The sequence below is a fragment of the Xylocopa sonorina genome, chromosome 16 (assembly GCF_050948175.1).
Source record: "Xylocopa sonorina isolate GNS202 chromosome 16, iyXylSono1_principal, whole genome shotgun sequence".
Lineage (NCBI taxonomy): Eukaryota > Metazoa > Arthropoda > Insecta > Hymenoptera > Apidae > Xylocopa > Xylocopa sonorina.
The window spans coordinates 3,348,065-3,362,783 of NC_135208.1; the positions used below are offsets into that span (position 1 = coordinate 3,348,065).

Sequence of the window (14,719 nt, forward strand, 5' to 3'; positions counted from 1 at the left end):
GCGAGACACCCTTCGAGGGTCAATTAGGCGTCCTCGAAGCGAGGGGTGCGTTCCATTGCGACCTGAAAAATCGCACGGTGGGAAAACCTGAGTGAATAATTGGATTTCGCCTGGAAATGACGATTCGCGACGGAATTGGACACCTTCTGAGCAAAGGACAATTAAAGTTGGGTCTTCAGAAGGGGTGAAACCAGATGCACGACACAATTGGTCAGGAAAAATTTGGGCACAATGTTATCTCGATCTGCGAGCTTTGTGGGGTCGTGTCAGAGGAATTGAGTCGTCAGAGTGACGCTTGGGTGAACCAAGATGGCGTTGATGAAGGATGACTCTTTGGATTCTTCGACTTCTTTCTTTTTGTTGTCAGAAAATAGAATTAGTTGCTTTTGATTGTTGCTGTGTTTATTAAAGAAAATTGAGAAGAAGGTGGTGGTTGCTGTGTTTATTTTCTCAGCAGAAACTAGAAAATTAGTCACAGAATGGTACCATTTTTTGGAGTAAAGAAAGTAAACAGTGTTGACTGTTTTTTACAGTGAAGAGTTCTGAAAAAAGGAAGATGGTGTTGATAAATGATTCCTCTTCAAATTCTTCCACTTTTCTCTCAAATATCAAAAACAAAATTACTTACTTTTGATTGTGGCCATATTTATTAAAGAAAATTGAGAATAAAAGCGATGTTTATTTTCTCAGCTGAAACTAGAAGGTTTCTAACAACAAATTAGCCTTCATTTCAGTGAGTACAATGAATTTTGGGGTGAAAAAAGCAAACACCGCTGACTGTCTCTAAGAACGAGGAGTCAATGGTAAGTGGCAGCTCCAGAAAAGGCGAAACAAAAAGTAGGGTAACAGGAACCGGTATTCCCCAACGGTGCCCACACGCGCTTATACGATTTTCATCGGGTTCGCGCGTATGTTTGCGCAGCGCCGCAATGTTGCGCGATCGAAGGGGTTGACTGAGTGTCAGAAGGGGTTGAGAAAAACGAGTCGAGCTGATAGCGCAAGAACAGGCGACAGAAAATCGTATAATCACCGACAAAGGGCCAGGATGGCACCATGGCGTGCAGTCACGCAGACGAGGCCACTCTCGCACCCCTTTCTCACGCCATCGCACCCCACGTGTCCCCAAAAACTGCTCATCTTCCATCTACCATCCCTAAATCCCGCTAATCCCTCGAATTAAAAATTCTATTTAATTACGAAGCCCAACAGAAGAAGTGTTTCGACCAAATCGACGACGATATTTCGCATAATCAACCGTGATTCGCCAACGGAAGCCTGCAGAGGGGTTGTAAAACCGTGAAATTCGACTCGAATCTGACCCTTGAACCAGCTACCCATCGTTGAGAGAGAGAGAGAGGGAGAGCTGATTTATGAGGGCCAGCAACAATCGCGTGCAACTATGTGGCTACCCCTTTAACGCCGCTTTCGTCACTCCCTCCGTCGAGAGCGTGGATTCTATGGGCTACTTCCGCCTCCGGCTCTCGCTGGTTTGTTTTTCGAGGGGACTGAGAGAGGAGAGAGAGAGAGGAGGTGGTCTTGGGAACTGTTCGACGCGAAACAATGCCTCGCGAGGCTTATTTCGAGGCGTCGTCATCGAATTCGGTTATGCGAGGCTTGCGAGCGTCGCATGTGGCCATCAGCAACCGTAATGAGCTTCAAAGATGGCGGCAATTGGAGTCAGAGACGCGTTACAGTCGATTTTTATGGATATTTATTGGTCAGAAAATGAGTGATTCTTGAAAGCTCAGACAGTGTTTGTGATTTAAATTTCGAGGCGTGTTATGTGGCCATCAGCAACCCTAATTGCCTTCAAAGATGGCGGCAATAATAGTCGGAGTCTCGTTAAAGTCGATTTTAATTTTGTAACTTTGTATGGAAATTTATTTGTCAGAAAATGAGTGATTGACAGTGTTTGTGGTTTGAATTATTGTTGAAGAGTTTTCTGCAGCCATTGTTCTATTCTTGCGTTCAATTAACGCGATTTTAAGCGAGCAGCGTGGCTGTTCTTTTATTCTGAGGGGATTCAGTAGCGTGGAATTAATAAAGACCATTACTATCGGTGATTAGCTGGAAATTCCGGGAATTAACTGTTCCCAGTCTAATGGCGGCGTAAAAGTGGCTCTACGTTGTTGCCAGTCGCTGTTAGGGGAACAATAACCTACTGCTTCCTTAATTAGAGCTGAATAACCGCGTTACGTTGCATAATCGACGCCAGACATCGTTTCAACGAGCAAGTTCACATTCTGACTGAGTTTGGGATTTTTTCTTGACGATTTGGGTCTTATGGCGTCACATGAGGTCTTGCGAGGGTCACGTGACGTCCTTTGAGTATTCAAAATTATCACAAAACTGCAAATTTTATAATTATTTAATATGAAAATGACTTTGGTTCAATCAAACTTTGCTGTAATCTGATTTCTCTATTTTAAAATAAATAGAGGGTGAATGGGGGTGAAAATCGAACAGATCTCTGCAAATAATTAAAATTTCACGTCTCATACACAATATAAAAAATTTTGAAAAATCCATCGCAAGAAGCAAACGAGTTACGATTTTTTAAAAAACATATCAAGATCCTCGATCGAACCAGGACTCGAATTGTTAACAAAAGAAGCACGATGGGGTCCTTGATCGATCCAAAGGGTTCCTTCAAAGCAGTGCAAAGGTGAAAGGCTGCGTTTCAAGCAGAAAAATCGACGAGTGAAATTGAAAAGATTCGAATTACCATCCCGCATGCTGCACACCCCCATAAACATCAGTTCACCCCACTTTGCACAGCTCTTTTAATAAAATCCTTGCATCTATCAACGAAAAATCGATCACTAATTATTCTTCTAATTTATTTAAACATAAAATACAATTTTTGAGCGCCCAAAACCCTAAAATCACGATTTAAAGGTCGAAGTACCATTAATGGCTGCTCTGCAGGGGGTGAAGCTGTTCCAATAATTCCTCGACGACGTGGATACAGTAAAAATCGTCGCAAAATCGAGGCAGCTGCTCGTCGAGAGGTCCTGCTGAACGCGTGAGCCCAGCCAGTACCTTTGTGCCATTGTTTCGCAGGCATAATGCGCTGGAATTGTGCAAGAGAAAGGGAGAAAAAAAGGAAAAAAAGAGAACGCCTGGTCACACGATCGATCGAGAGGAAAAGAAAAGCCCTCTTGACTCTCTCGTCGCGAGCAAGAGGACTCGAGAGAGTGCTCTCTGGCGTGCGCGCCAGGGAAAGTTGAAAGAAAAAGCGCTCTGACGTTCGACAGATGCGTCGCATTTACAGATCTGCCAACGACGATGGCAACCGTCGATCTGATATTTAACAATTTCAAAAATTACAATTCTCGATCAAGAAGACACTTTGAAAATTTCTTGTGGCACCTCTTGGCGATTTTTACCATTTTTTCTAAGAGACTTTGAAGATTTTTTGAAGCACCTTCTGGCAATTTTTTCTAAGACAGTTCAAAGATTTTTCAAGACAATTTTTTCTAAGACACTTTGAAGATTTCTTAAAGCACCTTCTGAAGAATTTTACCATTTTTCGAAGGGACTTTGAAGATTTTTCAAAGCACTTTCTATCGATTTTTCCAATTTTTTCTTTCACTTGTTCGCTTCGTGAGACACGCAATTGACGTTCTCCTTTCACGAAGCTCAGCCACGTAATTTTCCTCGCTCGTTTCAGAATACCCAACACGTCTCCTCTTACAGAAGGGTGAGCGAGTGTCCGCCATGAGTCACAGTCTATTCAGAGCCCTCTTTCCCTCTGCATCGAGAAAAATGAATGGTATAAATAGATAAGGGCGATTAATCGCTGGCAGAAACGCGGTTCGATTTCCAAGTAACTCGTGCACACAGTTTCACAAGAAACTTTCTCAGCCACGTATAAATTAGTGAAAGAAAATTTCTCTGCGAGTCAGTCGTAGCATTACGAAACGATTTTCAACTGATTACAGAAGTGTTGCGTAACCAGGAAGGGTTTAGGATCGTCAGCGAACCGAACGATCAATTAAATTCCCCTCGAGCAGTGTTTAACGTGGAAAATCGCCTCGCAGTTGGCAATTTTCGCGTCGCACGAGACACTCAGTTCGATGGCTCTCGTCTCGAAGGGGGCTGGGCGATGAAACACGTGTCGTCGTCCCATGAATGCTCCTTCTGTGCTCTCGTATCCGTTTTTCTGTCTCTCACCCGCGAGTTTCTTCGTTGCTCTTCCGCTATCTCCCTCGAGGCGTCGAACAAAGTGCTCGATCGAAGGACGCGCGCGTTGGAGAACGCCACTTCCGGTTCCAGTGGTTCGTTCTTCGACCATTGCACGCTCAACAGGTCCATCTGTCTTGCTACAAACACTATAATAATTAATTCAGAGGATTTAAGGGACTTTGTTCATCATAGATTTGAAACAATTCAATCTGATGCTCTTAATTAATTGTTATTTTAGATATTGTTAATTAAGAATGCTTCGCGAGTGTTTGTAAATGTTAGATTGAAGATACGATCGCAATTTCCTGATGGTAAATCCTGCTCTTTGTCTTGCAGCGAAAAATAAAGGCGATACGAAGAATTGTTGTTCAATCTTCGACTGATAGTCGATTGTCACTCTCGATTGTTCCTTCTCGCGTTCGTTATCGCTGCTGACAATAGCCTTTGTCGCCGCAGACAATCCTCGACTGTTTATCGCGCGATTTTCCGGCTGAGAAACGAGCTTAACCCTTTGACGTCGACAAATCATCGTTAAAACTTTCCATTTCCGCTATAGAAATTATTCCAGGCTCAGAAAATCTCCATTTCGATTACAAGAAGGTTCCACAGAGTGTCTGAGGCTAGAAAATTTCCATTTCAATAGCAAAAATTCGATGGAAGCTCTTTGGATAAAAGACAGACCTTCCTTACCGACCTCAGCCTATTAATCTCCGCTTTTCTCGCGCAGATCTCGTCGACGCAAGGTGTCTCACGCAAGAAACTCGACGAGGAGGATCGAGGGACGTTATTAAACGAATCTGGATGGGGGATGAATGGCTAGGATGATAATAAATGACTCTCGAAGACGATCGCGCGGATTTCTGCGGTCATCAATCTTCGCGTAGAAAGCAAACGGCCGCCATACTCGCTTCTGAACCCTTCCACGCATATTTTAACGCTTCGAATCGTTGGATGGGATCCTGGATTAGGATCCAGGCGAGGCAGAAAATAATTAATGAGCCTCGTCACGCTTTGATCCGCTTTCAAACGTCCAATTCGATACTTAAGTCGATGCAGCAAAGATTTTTGAGAAAAATAGCGGTAAATTTGTTGTTTTTGGTCTGGATTTTAATTTTGCATGGTTCTTGGATTCTTTGGAGAGGATAATATGAAGTGACCAGCGTTTTTCCGTCACGCGAGTCGAGCGTGACGACTGGCAACGCGCTCGAGGCCTCCGCCTCCGCTTCCTGGTCCCCAGGGCCGCACTTCCGGTCTCGTGACAACCTGTCCTGGTCCACCGCCCGTTCCGTTACGGCTCTGTCACTTTCACGACGCATTTCACCGATCGATTCCAACCGTTCACACGGAAATTAAGCGTAGAGTTGCGAGATTCCATCCACCGTGTATAATCGAGGCGATAAGGAAAAAGTTTGATCGATGTTTTTGATCGCTGCTTCGCCAGATCCGTTTCTCGATCGCTCTGACGACTTTTGAGCGTGTAAAAATCGTAAAATTAGGGAGGAGATTGGAGAATTCGAGGTAAATCGAATTTTAATCGGTGAAGATGGAAGAAGTGGTTGTTTTTTCGAGAGAGACACCCGTTATACGTGATTATACGCGCGTTATCCCAGGATCCGAGGAAACAAACGGTTTCCTGAGTGAAACGTGTCACTGCAATTGCTGGGCAAGCTGTTTTAAGCCTCGTTCACACTTGAAACTTCATTTCTGACTTTCAGCCACTTTTTTATTATTTATTATCGCTGTTAATTAAAAATTAAGGCTATGATGAAAAAAGAATTCACTTGGAGAAGTCTGAGAGAGGATTCACTAATTTATGAAGCACTCACGCGAGTTTAATGGACTCTGAGAGGGCTCCAAAGGTGTTCAAAGTCTTCTTAAGGGATGAAGCACTCATTAAAGAGGGTGCTAGTTGGTTCACACTAATTTTCAGCTCGAAATTGAGGGTTATCTATGAGTTTAGTGAACTATGAGTACTCTCTGAATTTTTTGAAGTGCTTTTTCTGATGTTTTTGAGTCTTGAATGGATGTTGAAGGCCTTCTTAAGGGGTGGAGCACTCATTGAACAGGGCTGTTGCTGTGTTAATTGATCCACATTAATTTTCAGCTCGAAATAGACCTCTCTGAAATATCTTAAGTGTTTTTCCAACCTTAATCTCCATTTTCTAACGCTTTTGAGTCTCAAAAAAATGTCCAAAGCCTCCTCAAAGGATGCAAAAAACCCACTAAAAAGGGTTTTAGTTAATTCACACTAATTTTCAGCTCGAAATCGAGGATGATTCACAGCGAATTCCACAACAGTCAACGAGAAACGAAGCAACCTTGGCGTTGCAATGAATCATCGCAGCGAAAATGCTCGAAATCCGTTCAGGAAGTCACTCTCGATTTCCGTTTTAGCACAAGCGTACGAAATGCTGGTTTTCACCAAGCAAATGGAGTTCGTTAACGACGATACTTTCACGATAACGACATGTTCGATCGACGAAAAACTGTGGCACGGCTCTTCATCGTGGCGATGGTCTTCGTCACGATCGAGTTGCGAGGCTCGCGTGTAATTTATGCGAGCGTGCCGATTTCCACGAGCGACGGACCGAGAAGAGGCCACGGTGCGTTGAATCTCGCTGCTGGCCTCTCGAATGGTGTCTCTTCTTTCTTTATTTATTATATACGTTCTGAGAGTAATTGCTTTTTTAGTGTGAAATGTAATTACTTCAATATTTTTACTCTGAAGAGTTAATCGTTCGTGAAGAATTCAGCTGTCTTTCAATCTGAAGAATTTTGGCTGCAATATTTTCATTACTTCAACATTTTCATTGTGTCGAATTAATTATCTCTCAAGAAATTAACTCTTTCTCGGTGTATAAAATTTTTTTCCACTTCAACTCTTCATCAAATGGAACGAGATACAATTACTTCAACATTTTCACCCTTAAAACAATTATTAGTAATTAGAAAAAGGTAGCAAGCTCCAAAAACGATTCTGAATTAAGCCAGTCACCAAAAAAGCTAGCATTTCACTTCAAATTTTCATCAAATCGAAGGAGATACAATTACTTCAATATTTTCACCCTAAAAATAATTATCAACCCTTAGAAAAATTTAGCAAGCATCAAAGACACTTCAACATTCCCTCGACTCACTTTTCCATGTCTCTTAAAATGAGGGTAGACGAAAGTGCGTTTATTAAAATTTAACGAACAGTTGTTCGATCGAATTCGCATCGAGTCGAGCAAGAAGCACTCGAACCACCTCAAGGACGACCAAGCACGACCCAGTGTCCGCTGCACACCACTGTGGATGGTTCCCAGCAAGCTCTATGTTTAGCCCAGCCGATCGATGCGAATATGGAAACGATCGCGAGCGATTCGCAGAGCAATCAGCTGGTTTCCGTGGAAACGACGCGGGGGCGTGTGTCGTAGGTCGTCGACGGCCTCGTGGAGCCTCGCAGCCGCGGGTGAAGGACCTTCCTCGCGCCAATTCCGCTTCCTATCCAAGCGGGGAATGCCTGGAATCCGGTCGACCCGCGTCCTTCCGCCGCCAGAACCGCCTCGCGTCCTTCGCGATAACGAATTCCTACGCTCGAGGGTTAAATGGATGCGCCTTGGCCACTCTCGACGCCCTGCGTCGTCTTCGACTCGCCTTTTAAACAGTTTTTAACCAGTTGACACTGTCACGCAAATGACGGCTATAGACGTCGAATCCTTAGTTAAACAAATGACGGTTATAGCCGTTTAATCCTTATTTAAACAAATGACGGCTATAACCGTCAGGTATTTATTTAAGCAAATGACGGTTATAGACGTCAGTTCTTTATTGAAGCAAATGACGGTCATAGCCGTCGTGAATGTTTTTTAATTAATAAAAAAAGAACAGTGTTAATAGGAAATGTGCCAACACGTGGATTTGTTAGATTATTGAGTAACGCATCTAGAAAAATAGTGATTGCAGGCTAAATAGCGTGTTAAGTATTTCTTTTTTCAATTTGAAACATTTGAGAATATGAGATTTCAAAAATAGTTAAAAATATTAATAAAATTTTTGAATAATATTCTTGTTACATTCTATTGAGATTTCGAGTTTCTATAGTGAATGGCAATTTTTATTTTACCACGACGAGTATACACGTCGAACGCACTTAACTGATTAAGATAAAGTTGAGTCGAAGGTATCAGTCACTATAAATAATTGAATTTAAGTTGTTTGTTCGTCTGCAGTTGGTCAAAAGCGTTTCAAATGGGGTGGCAGACGAACTGAAATAGCTCGTGATGGAACGTGGGTATTATTCGAGGAAGGGTGAGTCTGGGCTCGTCCTGACTCCCACGCTGTTCTATTGAATGACGTCAATCGCAGGATTACCTAAGCTTGCACAATTCAACGACAGCAGAAACTTAAAGTTGTTAGTAATTCGTTGAAACGACAGAGAGGATGTTGGTGGACGATTTCTACCCCTTTGTGCAACCTTGAAGGAAGTTACTTGCTACAAATATGATATGATATTTGCACCCCTTTTTATGTACCTCAAAAAATTAGAATGCTTTTATTAAAATTTATGGACACATGGTGTTAATAAGTAGTTGTTCAATCAGACGAGGGTTAATTAACCCTTTTAACTATTCTACATCTCTTCTATTAACAACTTTCAAGCTTTCAGTCACTTCATCGATTAATCAAGGGTTAATTTAAGCTTTTACACCCCAAATCAGTGTTTTTTTATTAGTTCTTGGATCACTCGAGGGTTAATTTAACCCTTTGCACCAAAATCCTAATTTTTCTATTTATTCCAAGAGACTTGCACCCAATATCAGTGTTTGGATCACTCGAGAGTGAATTTAACCCTTTTCACTCCACAGCACTGTCTTTCAACCCTAAAATTCTAATTTTTCTATTTATTCCAGGAGACTTGCACCCCATCTCAGTGTTATTTTATCAGTTCTTGGATCAGTCGAGGGTGAATTTAACCCTTTGCACTCCACAGCAGTGTTTTTCGACCCCAAAAACCTAATTTTTCTGTTTCTTCCAGGCGAGTTGTACGTGGAGGACCTTGGCGAGAGAAGAATCGTGTCCATCAGGATGGGCTGGCTCTGGGTCGAGGGCACCCCAATGCGACTTCCGCTGAGAGCACTGAACCTTCGCCAAGCAGCACCAAATCTCTGTCAACCCCACGCCTTGGCTCTTGGATTCACTTTAAGCAACTCTCAGAACCGCGTGATCGCTACTTTCTGGGTAATTAAGACCAATTCCTCATCCAGAATCGAAGAACAACGAAGCTAAACGACTTCGAACACTTTCTCGCCTCAACTCCTCAGCCAGTTTCGCTAAACGCAGCAATTTCTAATCGCGTTCCCTCGATTTCTATTCGATTATACAACACAAAGTATTGTTTGGACCTCGTCGAACGCACTTCTGCGCCTTCTCTTCGTTCGAGAAGGTTTTTAAGCGGCGAAGAAGTGCGTTCGATGACGCAAGCCATCGAAGGCAATAAGGTCAGTAGGCAAGGTCAAAAGCATAGATCGCTGCGAATACTCGTGAGAGATGCTCGCGCCATTCTCCCATGACCCAGCATTGTCAAGAACTCTCATAATCCATCCTTGACTCATCCTCAGCTGCCATGTAAATCAGCAATTCTCACGAATGTTCAATTTCAGGCGGACACAGAGCCGATTTACTGGTCCTGGGTGCGAGCAATCGCAGCAGAGCTGGTCAGACAGACTCCGTTTCGCGCTCAGAGGTGTCTAAACTTCCTGGAGATCCTGACGATCTGCCCAAGAGGACCAGTTCCACTTCCAGACAGTCCCACAGAGTCTCGCAGACGCTCGAGAAGCGAGCTTCGCTGCTGGCCCAGCGATTCTCCCATCGAAAAAGACAGCAGAAGCAATGGAACCATCCTCGAGGACTCTCGACGAAGAGCCAGAAGCGAGTTACGTGGCTGGTCCAGCAGTAACTCGAGCGACGAGGACCTCCTCAGCGACTTTCGAAGCATACCAGCGATCATAAGCAAGGACCAACCGATGCTGAGGACGTGGGGCTGCAGCGAGAGCAGCGAAGGCAGCGACGACAGCCTGCCTTGGGCTGGCGTGTGTCGATCGAACGTGGACACTGTGGACTCCACCGTGTCTCTGCCAGAGCCACAGACCAGGGAGCAGAGGATTCAGAGGTACAAGGAGGCCAGACGACGCGAGAACGAGGCTAGAAGCAGGAGAGTGCTCGAGGAGGACGCCAGGAGAAGAAAAGCCAGAGCTGAGGAGAACAACAACGACATTCTGAAGACTTATGGCTCCAGTCGATCGAGGAGCAGAGTATATTCTGGCAACGACAACGATAACTATCGCTCTATCTCTGTGAAAGAGGATCATGGCACTTATGAGACCTCCAGGCTGAAGAATGAGAAAAATGTAGTCAGTAGATTGCCTCCAGTGAAGCCTAATGAAACCTCTGTCAGGTTTGAGGACGATCATCGAAACGAGGAGGACAAGAGGAACAACAACAGCAGAAATGGCTGCAGTAGTCCTGGGATACTCAGAGCAGACACCAATGAGAGGAGGAGTCGAGCTAGAGAGAGGAGAGGCATCAGAGAGAAGACTCAACTGCTGCAGTCGACCTGTCCTACAGTGGAGACTCTTCAAGAGCGCAAAGAAAGACTGGCACAGCTGTCTTCGAGGATCCCAGTGCCTAGACAGCTGTCTCAGACCCCAAAACCAACTGAGAACTGTGGTTCTCCAGTTCTGCCAAGGTCCTCCACTTCTTTATCCATCTTAACTGAGCCTCCTTGCGAAGAGGACGTTGCTAGACTCCTGGAACGATGTCAGAGGGTGGACCACTACGTGCCAGTTCGAGAGAAGCTGACGTTGTTCGAGTCCTTGTCGAGGCTAGGCGGTCGTTTGGCGAGGAGCACTGAAGATCTTGGTCGAGCAGCCTCTAAACCTAGTCCCAGAGGCAAGCAACGTGCCAGATCGCTTCACGATCTCAACAGAGGAGCCAGAGCAGTCCCTGTGAGGGAGATGTGTCGCTTCTTCGAGGGGGATCTTGAAGAGGACGCTGGCCACAAGTCGCCATTGGCTAAAACTAGGTTCAGTGACCCTGTGACGCCCACCAGGTGGAAGGACTCGAGTCTCGTTAAAGCAACTGAGCCTGCACCTTGCGTTAGGTCATCCACCAGGAAGAAACATTATCTGAAGTAGCCTGCGTTGAGAGAACTGCTGGTTCAGGTTGCAAGTTGTTGGGTTCTTGGAAATCCTGTAAATCTCTGTTATTTATTGTACTTTTATTCCCTGATGCTTGCCAAACGAGGAGAGTTGTGTAAATAGGCAATCGTGTCCACGTTTTTCTGTCTCACGCGTACCTGAGCGAGAATAAGACCCGCGTTTAATTAGCCAGGGTCGCTGTAAATAATTGTTTAGCTAGAGAATCGACTTGGCTCGCTCGAGAGCGTCCTGCGAATCGACGTCGACTTCCTGTTTCTCCCCTTCCGTCGAAGACAACGCGTTCGACTCGAGAATGGTTGTTGGAACGAAATGACGAAGTGCCAAAAAACGAAAAAAAAAAAAAAGGAATTTAACATGTAAACGTCTCGATTTTGTACATACTTTGTTCGTAGAGGTTAAAAGGGGATGCGTACCGTTTCTTGTTCGTTTCTGATCGCAGAGAAGCTGCGAGACGATTATTTATTACACGTTTCTGAGGAATGTTCTGATGGTCACGCGTAGCGTCGATCGACGCCATTTTTCACGATCCTCCGCGTCTCGTCTTCGCGGGTCTGTGCGCTTCGATGGCTGTAAAACGATCGAGCCTTGTTTTAAAAAAGAAATGAAGGTTTGAAAATTTTCTTGAGCCTTTATTTTCAGTTGTGAAAGCTCAAATCAAAGTTTGGGATTTAATATTTAGTGTGCAGAGCAATAATGGCGTCAGAAGTCAATTTTTAAGTTCCAGATTGAAAGAAAATTAAGGTGGAAGTAAAATTCTGATTAGCAAATTTTCTTGAGCCTTTATTTTCACTTGTGAGAGCTCAAATCAGAGTTTGGCATTTAATATTTAGTGTGCAGAGACAGAAATCAATTTTTAAGTTCCAGATTGAAAAAAAAGCAAAGTGGAAGTAAAATTCTGATTAGCAAGGCTCGATTTTCTGGAAGAAGACTCTACAACCCTTTCTGCATTGTTAGAAAAGGTCCAGGCGTGCAAAATTGCCCTGAAAACGAAGCCACAGGCAAGAAAAAGGGTTGCTGGGAGAGAAAAATGGAAAAACTCGCAGCTCGTCTCACCCATCGATCGCCAAAGAGTCCTCTAGTCCCTGTCAGAGAAATCCACGAAGTCTGCACTCGTTTCTCACCCTCCCAGCGCCCTCTGCGACCCCGAAAAACTTCAAAAATCATCGCACGCTCGCGTTCGACTTGTACGTTACGTTTTGTTGTAATAAAATGCAGAAAAGAAGAGAAAAAAAGGGGACGAATAGCGGGCGTTACATAAAAGTGATTGTCGTTAGAAAGTGGACGTGGATTAGTCCTTGGAACCTCTCGCGTTCCACGGTTTTAACCTCGAGTCCCACCTCTTTGCGGTTTTCCCTTTTCCAGCGAGTAAATTGCGGCTCTGACGCGCGTCAGCGTCGACCAACAACGTGGACTTAAAGAAAACCAGAGGTGCATGGTAAAATGCGTCTCTTCCTTATCGACAGAGAGTAGATGGACGACTTGGAGGGTAAGTCGAGCGAAGAAACAACGCGTTTCTTCTTGCAATTGCTCTTTAGACGATGTACAATGTTGTAAATCTCGAAAAACACTGTTAAAGGGTTGGTAGGATTAATTGACACGTTGATATGAGGTTTAAGAAGGTCGATGGCTGTTGCAGGAGTTTCTGAAGGCAGTCACACCAAGCAGCAGCTCCTCCACTGGTCGTTTATTTGGTTTTTATTCTGCGAACGCAGGAACGAGTTCACAGAACCGCCTACTTCGCGTGCAATTTCCATTCCACGCGGAAAACAAGCACCTGCGCAATTTGTCGCCTCGATTTGCAGTGCACCTTCGTTTTTCCAGCGACGCCCACGCGAGCAGTGCTCGATCGAGGCGAGGAGATCGTGGAATATGAAGAATTGTGGGGTCGTCGACCATTTACCCGGTTTCTCGCTGGTTTAAAGCATTTTTTGCTGTGCTGCAGCTGTTTTTTTAAGTTCGCGTGGCGATTGGGTCGACAGGTGTTCGTGAACGGCTATGAAATTGGAATTTGAGGTCTCTGCGGACGTGTAAAGTCAGATGTAGGCCTTCAAAATACCCAAATTGGTCTCAATTTCTATCCACAGTGCACCAAATTTGAAAATGACCACTTTTGGACACCCCAACTAAGATTAGAGCTCAGTTTGGGGCCTCCAAACCCTCAAAATTCCAATCCACAGTGCACCAAATTTGAAAATTTCCACTTTGAAGCAACCCAACTAATGTTGGAGGTCAGTTTGTGGCCTCCAAACCCTCAAAATTCCAATCCACAGTGCACAAAATTCGAAAATGACCACTTTCAAGCACTCCAACTAAGATTAGACCTCAGTTTTTGGCATCCAAACCTTCAATACTCCTCAAATTTCACTTAGAGAGACACTCATACACCTGCACAAACGTTTGACTCGATTTTCAGCTCTATTTAACGAATAACACCCAGAAAAAAAGCTAAAAAAGTAAACGAATATCGACTGGTCACTACACAACAGAATTGTACTCGATTTTTGCGTTCAGAAGCTGAAAAAACGTGGGCGATAGAGTTACTGGCCTTGATGATCGTTTGTGCTGGTCACTCTGAGCGATTTATCATTATTATTATCATTATCGATCGATAACTAAATGCATCGACCTCGAAAACGCCATGAAAATGACTCTGCTGAGGAATTTGTAGCTGCAAATCGAGTTGGTGGAGGATTCTGTTGGGCTTTAGTGGAACTAGTTAATTCAATTAACGTGAAAATCGATCATTTGATTTTTAAGGAGACTTCGACAGTGCTTTTGTAACAATTGAAATGTTTAAAGAACGCTATTAAGAATTTTCAAGATGATTGTTAGTGATTTGATGAAAAGAAAGAAGAATGCAAAGCATTTGTTTCTCGAAAATTATTCCAAAATTGCTCTTCTGATTTAGTAAAAGACTGCTTTTTAACTTCTGTGGGTAAAATAGGGATCTTATCAGTCGAATATGAAGAGAAATCAGTGTTCTAAATTATCGAGCGTGCAAAAATAAAACAAATATCCTCTGCCCTCTACATTTTAAGCGCAAAGTTTCAAAGCATTTAATTTCAAATAAAGTCTACGAATTTTCATACTAAAAAATGCTAGCAAAATTTGCAAAATTTCCCTATTTCTAGCAAAATTTAATTAAAGGGTTCTAATAAGTTCTTAGTAACTTTGTGGTTGAGAAAAATGCAGCAGAAAAATGACTGATTTGTTATTCCAACGTTCTCATGAATATTAATTCGATTTTAGCTTCAACTGTTCCAATATAACCAGAATAAATTTGAGAAATTATTCTGGCATCCATTCGACTGTTACTTGGACTTTGACGTCAT

At 43.6% G+C, this 14,719-nt stretch overlaps 1 protein-coding gene across 1 annotated transcript in view; it reads left to right on the plus strand.

The window, feature by feature from the left end:
• LOC143430977 (uncharacterized) overlaps window positions 1-11,363 on the plus strand; it is a 28,768-nt gene extending 17,405 nt beyond the window's left edge. Inside the window, exons 2-3 of the mRNA XM_076907460.1 lie at window positions 9,206-9,408; window positions 9,831-11,363. Of these exons, the coding sequence (XP_076763575.1) occupies window positions 9,206-9,408; window positions 9,831-11,363 (1,736 nt within the window). The remainder of the gene's footprint in view (window positions 1-9,205; window positions 9,409-9,830) is intronic.
• The last annotated feature ends 3,356 nt before the right edge of the window (window positions 11,364-14,719 follow it).